Source organism: Petaurus breviceps, unplaced genomic scaffold, assembly GCF_028583685.1.
Source record: "Petaurus breviceps papuanus isolate PSGF00001 unplaced genomic scaffold, PetGlider_PUasm1.0 176, whole genome shotgun sequence".
NCBI classification, from domain to species: Eukaryota; Metazoa; Chordata; class Mammalia; order Diprotodontia; family Petauridae; genus Petaurus; species Petaurus breviceps.
Window position 1 is genome coordinate 17715959 of NW_027185771.1, and position 10168 is coordinate 17726126.

A 10168-nucleotide genomic window follows, 5' to 3' on the forward strand; every position below is an offset into this window, starting at 1 on the left:
AACAGGTTAAGTGATTTGCCCAGGCTGCCGGAGATAGTGAGTTCCTGAGGTCAGATCTGAACTCCGGTCTTTCAGACTGCAGGCCCAGTGTTCTATCCACTGAGACAACTAGCTCGGTGGATAGAGGATAATTCTAAGTGTTAAATGCTGGTTGGCGAACAGATTTTTATAATCTCTATATCTAAAATTACAAGAAAAAGATCTGTTAATGTTCAGATAACACCACGATGTTTTAAAAGTATGGTTCCTTTTGTCAGGGCATTGGGATGCTGCATGCCTAGGAAGGGCAGAGAGCTGAAGGGGCTTTTGCTCACATGGGAAGATTCTTTCCCTTCTATCGGATGTAGCACGTGATTAGTTAGAATTCTGTGGCGTCCATGTTTGGGCATCAGGAAGTAGACAGATTGCTGCTATATGGGCAAATGTAATGGACCAAATCCTGGGCACTCAGAATGCCAGCGTATAGACTGACTCTGGCGAGGGCACATTTTGCTGTAAATACATAAGTATGTGGAGAGAACAGAGAGCACCTCATAATACAAGGGGATTTGCCTTGAACCTCCTTCCTTTGTGTGACCATCTTGGTGGGCATAACTATGTACCTGGGAATTCTGTCTCAGGCAGGATCATTGGATCATAGGTTTTAGAGCTGAAAGGGATTTTAGAGACTGCCTAGTGCAACACCCCCATTGGACATATGAGGAAACTGAGGCCCAGAAAAGTTAAGTGACTTGCAGAAAGTCATACAGCTAGTAAGTGGCAGAGCTGGGCTTTGACCTCAAGAATTCTCACTCTCATCCTATGCTCTCTCCCCTACACTCTCTAATTTGGTTGCTACTACATACATCTCCCTTTCTATTCAAAACATAAACCATTAGGGTACAAACACTGAAAAATTCTGTAAGATCAGATTCTTTCTGGTATACCAGGTCTGCTGAACTTTACCTGAGCAAGCTCAGTTTCTCTTGGATGAAAGGTCCCCCTGGAACCAGGTGCCCTCACATCTACCCCATCTCACTCCTTCCTTTCTCAGTCTCCTGGAAGCAATGGAAACACATTGCTTGTGTCCCTTCACAGGGCCAGCACAGGTGGCATTTCCTCAAATTTTCTCATTCTCCAAGCCCTAGAGTATTCCAAACTCCTTTTATGAAAACAGCTCTGCTAATCCTATATTTAGGAACTTGCTCTGACTTTGTGGTATATTCATTCAACAAATTTACTGAGCACCTACTATGTGCAAGGCTCTGTGATGGATATTTTTAAGAAGACTAGGTCCTTGCCCTCAAAGTACTTTCAGTCAACCAGAGGGCAAGGATAGAATATGGATCTAAAAACTGTAATACAGATTAATAAAGTTGGGGCATAGATGATAGAGTGCTGGACTTTGAGTCAGGAAGACTCATCTTTCTGAGTTCAACTCTGCCATCAAATATGAGATTGTGACCCTAAGCAAGTCACTTGAACCTGGTTACCTCAGTTTCCTCATTTATAAAATGAGCTTTAGAAGGAAGTGGCAAGCTACTCCAGGATCTTTGCCAAGAAAACCCAAATGGGGGCGGCCAGGTAGCACAGCAAGTAAGAGCACCGGCTCCAGTGTTGAGAAGACCTGGAGATCGAATCCCGGGCTCGGACACTTAGCACCCACCCAGAAACACCTGGCCGTGTAACCTTGAGCAAGTTACTTAACCCCAATTGCTTAGGGGCGGCCAGGTGGCTCAGCGAGTAAGAGCACCGGCTCCAGTGTTGGGACGACCTGGAGATTGAATCCTGGGCTCAGACACTCAGCACCACACCCAGAAATAACTGGCCGTGTAACCTTGAGCAAGTTACTTAACCCCGATTGCTTAAAAAAAAAAAAAAAAGAAAACCCAAATGGGGTCATGAAGAGTCAGAAACAACTGATAAACAACTCAATGACAACATAGTCTATATTAGGTACCACAAGGTATATGATAAGTGCCATATTGGAGTTCCAAAATAACAGGAAGGTAGCTCAGAGGAGCGAGGAAATACACCTTTCTTTGTGTCCCCAACACTAAGGAGAAGGGCTCCAGGTCTGTAGAAATGGTTATTCAATTGAATGTTGGTTTCTTGAGGTTCAGAGAAAGCTTCATGGGCAGATGACATTTGAACAGTTTGGTTCACTATCATTTATTTTAAGAAACGAAACCTGGTGTAGATGACAGAGGACTAGATTTGGAGTGAGAAGTACTGGGTTCAAGTCCTGCCTTGGACACATAGGAGATACATATAAGAAGTTCATTAGCAGCTCAGTACACCAGACAAGTCAAGACTCTTAAGTGACAAAAGAGATGCTTGTCTTCATCAACAGAGAGAATTTGCACACAGTGAAGTTCCCTACAGCAATGAGATGATAGATCTGGACAGGATCAAGAAGTATTTAGGGGGTGGCTGGGGGGTGCAGTGAATAGAGCACCAGCCCTGGAGTCAGGAGAGCCTGAGTTCAAATCCTGCCTCAGACACTTAACACTTAGTAGCCATGTGATCTTGGGCAAGTCACTTAACCCCAACTGCCCTGCCTTACCCTCCCCCCACCAAAAACAGCAAAAAACAAACAAAAAAAAGAAGTGTTTGGAAAGTCACAGTTTATCAGTGCTTTGCTCTGTTCCTTAAGTGATAATAACCGGTAGCAGAAATTGATATCACATGGAACCAAATCCCCCAAGTTTTTTCAGTCATTTTCAGTCATGTCCAACTCTTCATGACCCCATTTGGGGTTTTCTTGGCAGAAATACTGGAATGGTTTGCTATTTCCTTCTCCAGTTCATTTTACAGATGAGGAAACTGAGGCAAACCAGGTAAAATGACTTGGCAAGGGTCACACAGCTAGTAAATGTTTTAACTCAGTGTAGCACCAACACATTAGCACCAGTGGTGACTGTAAATACACTGGCATGGTTCTCATTGGCCAAATATAACAGAGTCTCCATATAGAAGACAGAAGCAAAATATTTATTCAGATACCAGAAAAACTAAATCCCAAAACCAGAAAACTGAATCTATCATAGCACCAAAGAAGTTAATATGCCATAAAATAGCATGGATCTGCACTATCCTTTGGTTTTCCCACAAACCAACACTCACAAGCCTAGTGTCTGCCCTGGGTGAATCCTCTCCTCCCTCCAGCTCTAACTGCTCTGACTCCCAGCTTCCTCTGGGCTCTGCTCCACCCTTCAGCAAACTCCTCCCACCATGGGCTCTATGTGATTACATTCAGCCTATTAGGGGGCAAGGAAGATTTTTGGAGCACGAAAGATCTCCATATTCCTTGTCTTTATTAAGGGGCAAGGAAGATCTTTAAATTCCCATCACTATTGTACTCAGGGAAATGAGTCTTCCTGACTCCAGGAAAGGAATTCTATCCCCTGTGCCACCTAGATGCCTTGAAGTAATAAGGAGACAGATTTAAGCCTCATAGAAGGAAATGTTTGCCAAAAATGTGAGTTGTTGCCCAAGAGTAGAGTGGATTGCCTTGAGAAGTAGTGAGCTCCCTGACCTGGACAACTTCAGGGAAGGCTAGATGACTTGTCAAAGATATTTAGAGAGAATGACCATTCCCATGCTGGTGGAAAAGGTGACCTCCAAGGTCCCACCCAGTTCTAATGCTCTAGGATTCTCTTCCCCCACTCTGGAAGTTGCAGAAATCTGGCTTACCGGCAATCCGGCCCCCTCCTTTGCATGGACAGGAACATAGATATTGAGATACAAACAGTCTTCAGAATTGGCAGTAACAGGAATGTTTACTTTCATGATCTTTGCTAATTTTTCTAAGATAGTGACATCCTGCAAACACCTGGAAAACACAAGAGATGACTGATCTGAATAGAATCACATGGAGATAAAAATAATAATAGTAATTGAGTGCTTTGAGCTTCGCAGATCACTTTACAAACCTGATTCATTTAACCTTGAGAGGTCGGTGCTATTATCCCTATTTTACAGATGAGGAAATTGAGGTGGGCAAAGGTTCAGTCACTTGGCAACATTTCACAACTTCTTATACAGTGTTTGGGTTTGTTAGTTATCATTAAGTTGGAAACAAAGCATTTTTTTAATTTAAAAAAATACTGGATACCAAATATTACCAAGAGGCAAATAGCTGAACACATCATAGGGTGTGAAATGTCATGGAATGTGGCTGCACTGTAAGAGAGGATGAAGGTGAGAAAGTCAGAAAACCTGCTGCAGATCTGTGAAAGTTGAGCCAGACTAGTGCAGACCATGACTAGGAGCATTTGACCAAGAACATCACTGCTGGCCACTAGGTCAGTTGGATTGTCTTTGTTTAGGAGGAGCATTAGATTGGAGGGTAGAAGGCAGACTGGGGTGTGAAATAGGCAATAAGTGTGGTCTCCAAAGCAAAAGGCATCAAACTGCTTTAAAAAAAAAAACAACAAGGGGTCAGATTCAATGACCTCTAAGGTCTCCTTCTGCTTTCTGAGTCTATTATTCCATGAGTTCTGGCTTTGTTAATTACTAATTTTGTGACCTTGGGTGAGTCACTTAATCTCTGTTCAGTCCTGAATGACCCATTGTGACCCCTTTTGAGGTTTTCTTGGTAGAGATACTAGAGCTGTTTGTCATTTGCTTCCTCTGATGGAAGACAGGGTTAACTGACTTGCCCAGGGTCAGCTAGTAAGTGTCTGAGGCCAGATTTGAACTTAGGACTTTCTGACTCCAGGCAGGGTATTCTATCCACTGAGTCACCTAGCTGCCTCTACTCTCTGTTAACATTTGTTTTCCTATTTGCAGCAATATGTATTCTAACTCCTTCATAGGATTTTTCTGAAGCGTATTATTCTTTAAAGTCCAAATAAATGTAAACTATTATCATTAAGCTATTATTTGAGGCTTCACAACCCAGTGAACCCTCATTCCTTCAACAAATTTTTTTTTTGGTCTTTATTAATTTGTTCATTTACTTTTAGTTTACAAGATTCAGTTCCACAGTCCTTTGAGTTTCAAATTTTCTTCCCATCCCTCCCCTCCACCCCTCCCCCCATGGCGGCATACAATCAAGTATAGGATCTGCAGATACTTTCACATTAGACATTAGTCAGGTTATAAAGAAGGATTGTATCAGATGGAATGAACAATGGGAAAGAGGGAACAAAACCAAACAAGAAAAAGAAAGAGAGCTGGTAATTTGCTTCAATCTGCATTCAAACTCTGTTCTTTCTAGTTCTTTCTCTGAATGTAGACATCTCTCTCCATCGTGAGTCTTTTGGAGTTGACTTATAGCCTTGCATTGCTGAAAAAAAGTCCCTTCAACAAATATTTAACAAATGTTTACTGTGTGAGAGCACATAGGGACAAAATTGAGGTAAGACATGATGGTGCCCTGTGCTCATCTGGTAAGAAAAGTACAGAGGAAGTTGCTTACGCGGGTGGATGAGAAGTCGCATCTTTCACATTGCTCCATGAATCTGGTGGTTGTGGAGGAGAAAACCTCAGGGCCCCCACAGGGGGTTTGGCAAAGGGGATTCCCAGGAAAACATTGACACCTTTGTCAATCCCCTTGATAATGATTTGAGTCCCTTGGACCGGTCCAGACTCAGTGGTCCTGATGAGGTCATCTGCATGATGCCCTGTGAACAAAGGAAAGAGAAATCCTCAGGAAAAGAGGTCTGAACTGATGTCCAAATGTCTCCTCTCCATTCCCCACCACCACTATTTTTTCATAAGATAGAAATGTAAGCCTCCTCCTGTTTCTGCCACAGTTCTTTTCATTTCTCTTAAAGTATCCAGTGATAGGGAACTTACTCCAGAGAAGGATCATTTTCACTTTTAGGCAGCTCTGGCACTGATTCAGGAGCTGTCCAGCTTTGGGGATCCAGAGCCTTAAAATCAAAGCAACTGCTCCCCAACAATCGCATCCCCAGTCCAGCTTAGGAAAACACAGAGCTAAAAATCAGTACCATATAGTTTACCTGCATAATCCAATTGAACAAAGACTTAACAAGTACTTACTATGGGTAATGCTCTCAACTCTGAATTGAGGATAAAAATGACAGAAATTTACATTCTCCTAGACAACAATGATCTGTATGTGCGCCAATAACTGGGAATACAAGGGAGAGGTGTAAAGGAGAGATTCTGGCAAAGAGGTAGGAAAAGAAATAAGGAGGGTCAGGAAAAGTTCTGCAACAAGTGTCCGTGCCCAAGCTGGGTCTTTAATGAAGATTCTTCAACTGAGCTAGACTGATAGAAGTGCTGTCTGGGCATGGGAAAGACAGTAGACAAAGAAAGGAGACAGATGAGGGCAAGACAAGAAAGGCAGATGGAAAGTAGTTACATTGGGCTACAGTATGTGTCTGGAAGATTCATCTTCCTGAGTTACAGTTCAGCCTCAGACACTTAACTAGCTGTGTAACTCTGGGCAAGTCACTTTCACCTGTTTGCCCTCAGTTTCCTTATCTGTCAAATGAGCTGGAGAAGGAAATGGCAAACCACTCCAGTATCTTTGCCAAGAAAACCCCAAACACAATCCTCCAAGAGCTGGACATGATAGAAAAACAACTGAACAACAACATCACAAATGTGAATAGAGTAGTAGGTGATAAGGCTGGATGCACAGAGTACTGGACTTGGGCTCAGAGGATAGGGCTTCTAATCACAGCCCTCCCATATACTGCCTGTGAGAACTTCTTACAATTCCTTTGCGTTCCCTAAGCCTGTTTCTCCTCTTTGATTAATTGGGAAAAGACATAGATTCAGTAGTCCTCAAGATTCCTCCCAGCTCCACATCCTGCCATCAAAGAACTAGAGACTGCTCAACTGTCAGGGCACGAGGCCAAACTCTGCCTGTGCCAGAAGGACAACGGTCAGTCAGGCATGCCTCTGAATGATTAGCATGCCCTTTTGTCAAAGGAGATCAAAGTATAGCCCAATAAAATATGCATGGGTGTGACTTCAACATACATCAGGTGGGTCTCAGTTTCTCCTCTATAATAATGGTTGTTTGGGAGGATGAAAATAAAGAAATCACCCAAAGCCTCCAGCTTCTGGGTTAAGAACTCACTATTTGACAAAAACTGCTGGGAAAACTGGAAAACAGTATGGCAGAAACTAGCCATAGAACAATATCTCATACCGTATGCTAGGATAAGTCCAAAATGAGTACATTATTTAGACATAAAATGAATACGTTATTTAGACATAAGCAAATTAAGAGAGCAAGGAAGAGTTTACCTGTCAGATCTATGGAGAAGGGAAGAATTTATGACCAAAGAAGAGCTAGAGAACAGTATAAAATGCAAAACGGATCATTTGGATTACATTAAATTAAAAAGAGTTTGCAGAAACAAAATTAACACAACCAAGATTAGAAGGAAGCTGAAAGATGGGGGAAAAAATTTATAGCAAGTGTTTCTAATAAAGGCCTTATTTCTCAAATGCATAGAGAACTGAGTCAAATTTATCAGAATATAAGTCAACTGATAAATGTTCAAAGGGTGTGAACAGGCAGTTTCCTCCTGACAATCCTCACTCTTATCTACCTCCTTGAAAGCTGATAAAAAAAAAAGAGTTTCTTTACATAACCCATGAAGAGGGCATCAATTTCTCAGCAGCAAATCTAGTTTGGCCTCCTGAAGTCAAACTAGCAATAATTTTTCACCCTGAGCCTTCCCACCCTATCAGTCAGTGAGAACAACAAGAGAAAAAACAATGCACAGGTCCTATATCTCCAATAGGAAAATCAAAGGACTCCTCCCATGTTCCCCCAAAAATCAGCCCCTGCTCTGGGTCAGCGTGGCAGAGCTGCTCACCTGGGGCTTGAATCAGGAGGCCCAGGAGCCCCAAAGTCAGGACCTTGGGCAGCAGGAAAGTCTTCCACATCTTTCCCTCTGCACCGCCTTCTGATTATGCCTAATCAGATCCTTGATCAGACTTTTAATACAGAAAGAACTAGATCAAAGGGCATTCCAGGGAAGTGATGTTAAGGGCTACTTATGAACTTCCTCCTCAGAACTTGTCTTAGAGCTATCTGGGGGAAAAAATTAGATTGCATCCCTAAAGGCAAAATAAGACAGATCTAAAAATTTATCTATCCAGCAGGGACATGCTGATAAATGTATAACAAGCTCTCTGGAAAACAGAAATAAACAAACAGATGTATCCACGACACACTCTTAAATTTAATCTGTATTGGTAACTTTGTTTCCAATACTTTCTTAAGTCTAAATAATCAACAAAATGATAAACCAAGCCCTGAATTTCAGGATTTTCTGATTTCAGAGTTGCAAATTTGACAATGGATTCACGAGAGCCAGTTTGAGCTGACCTCACTACTTCAGCTAAATTGTCAAGGGTCAAAATTTGTATTACAAAACCCAACCACTCTCCCTCCCAATTTCTGGAGACTTCTATGGCCTTTCTCCCCTTGAAGTTCTTCAGTTCCTAGGTTTTTCTTCCTGACCACATTGGGATTTTCTCAGCAAAGATACTGGAGTTATTTGCCATTTCCTTCTCCAGTTCACTTTACAAATGAGGAAACTGAAGCCAACAAGGTTAAATGACTTCCTCAGGGTCACACAGATATGAAGTGTTTGAGGCAGGATTTGAACACACAGTGCTGAGTTCTGGGAATATAAAGACCAGGAGAAAGACAGTCCATGCTCTCTGGGAGCTTACATTCTGATAGAGGGAAACAACACATAAAGGATGGAGGAGGAGAAGAGAGGAAGGTACCATTCACAATGTACTAGGAGAGTAACCACAATCCTTTGTGCATATGCCCTAGAGCTGCAAAGGTGAGACTTGACTGAAACCCAATGGAAAATCTACTTGCCGCTGTGAATCTGGGTAAGGACAACCTCTCCCCCACCTTCCCTACCCCCCAATATGTGCTTTATGGGTTATATAAATGAAAGAATGCTCCAAGTCACTAATACTATAAGAAGGCAAACTAAAACAACCTGAGGTTTCACTTCACAACCAAAAAATGGACAGCGATGACAAAATGTGAGAAGAGTCAATGTTGAACTAGTTGTGTAAAGACAGATACATGAATGCATTGCTGATAGAGCTGTAAATTTGGGCCATCAATTTGTGGAAACAATTTGGAATTAATAGTAATATTAGCTAATAATAGCTAGCATTTATTTAATGATTTAAGGTTTACAAAGTATTTTACAAATATCTCATTTGATCCTCACAATATCCCTGGGAGGTGGGTGCTGTAAATCTGTAATTTACAAATGAGGTAACTGAGGAAAACAGAAGTTAGGTGACTTGCCCAGGGTCACACAGCTATTAAAAGTATATGAAGCAGCACCACACCCAGAAATAACTGGCCGTGTAACCTTGAACAAGTTACTTAACCCCGATTGCTTTAAAAAATTAAAAAGAAAAAAAAAGTATATGAAGGCTGGATTTGAATTCAGTACTTACCTGACTCCATGTCCAGCATTCTATCCATTGCACTACCTAGAAGCTTAATTATGCAAAGAAAGTGACTTAAACTGGAGGTCAAAGCTGAGACTGAAGTTTAGCAGGGAGTCAAGAAGTAGCTCTAGGATTGTGGTTGGATTGTAGAGTGGTTAGAGACCTGTCTGGGCATACACTGAACTGTTTGTAGTTGGAGTGACTGACATTGGGTGAAGAAAGAACAGTACTGGGAGGAGATGGTGCATTCAGTATGAGAGAATTTAATAAATAATGATGATGGCTAGCATTTATACAGTGCTTTAAGGTTTGCAAAACACTTTATAAATGTGTAATTATTTGACCCTCACAACAATGCTGGGAGATGTAAGGTGTTATTATTAACAGATTTTACAGATGAGAAAACTGGGGCAGACAGAGGGTCACATGCCTTGCCCAGGGTCACCCAGTTACTGACTGAAGACCAGATATGAATTCAGGCCTTCCTGACTCCTAGTCCAGCATTTATCCACTGCTCACCCAGCTTCCGTTTAATGAGTGTATGGGAGAGTATGGAAGGAACGGTTCTGATTCTGGCTCTCTGTAGCAGAAGGGAGAACTGAGATTGATTCAGACTGATCACCAAAGCCCTCCAGGATCCAGCTGCCCTGTGGTACTTTACAGTCCAGCTGCCTGTTAGAATTTCCTGTTATATGACTCCTGCTTGTGCTGCTTGTGTGTGTGTGTGTGTGTGTGTGTGTGTGTGTGTGTGTGTGTGTGT

At 42.0% G+C, this 10168-nt stretch overlaps 1 protein-coding gene and 1 long non-coding RNA gene across 5 annotated transcripts in view; one reads left to right on the forward strand and one right to left on the reverse strand.

The window, feature by feature from the left end:
- LOC138159443 (cocaine esterase-like) overlaps positions 1-10168 on the reverse strand; it is a 65905-nt gene that overhangs the window by 20724 nt on the left and 35013 nt on the right. For 3 of the 4 annotated variants that reach the window (XM_069085802.1, XM_069085801.1, XM_069085800.1), the window contains 2 exons: positions 5405-5609; positions 3676-3814 (listed from right to left, as the gene is read on the reverse strand). In XM_069085802.1, the coding sequence (XP_068941903.1) occupies positions 3676-3814; positions 5405-5609 (344 nt within the window). Of the gene's footprint in view, positions 1-3675; positions 3815-5404; positions 5610-7790; positions 7940-10168 lie in introns of those variants that run through there. The other variant, XM_069085803.1, reaches the window with a different exon arrangement.
- Positions 1-10168, forward strand: part of LOC138159449 (uncharacterized) — a 20154-nt gene that overhangs the window by 3913 nt on the left and 6073 nt on the right. Inside the window, exon 3 of the long non-coding RNA XR_011167899.1 lies at positions 8765-8826. This is a non-coding gene — a long non-coding RNA (uncharacterized lncRNA). The remainder of the gene's footprint in view (positions 1-8764; positions 8827-10168) is intronic.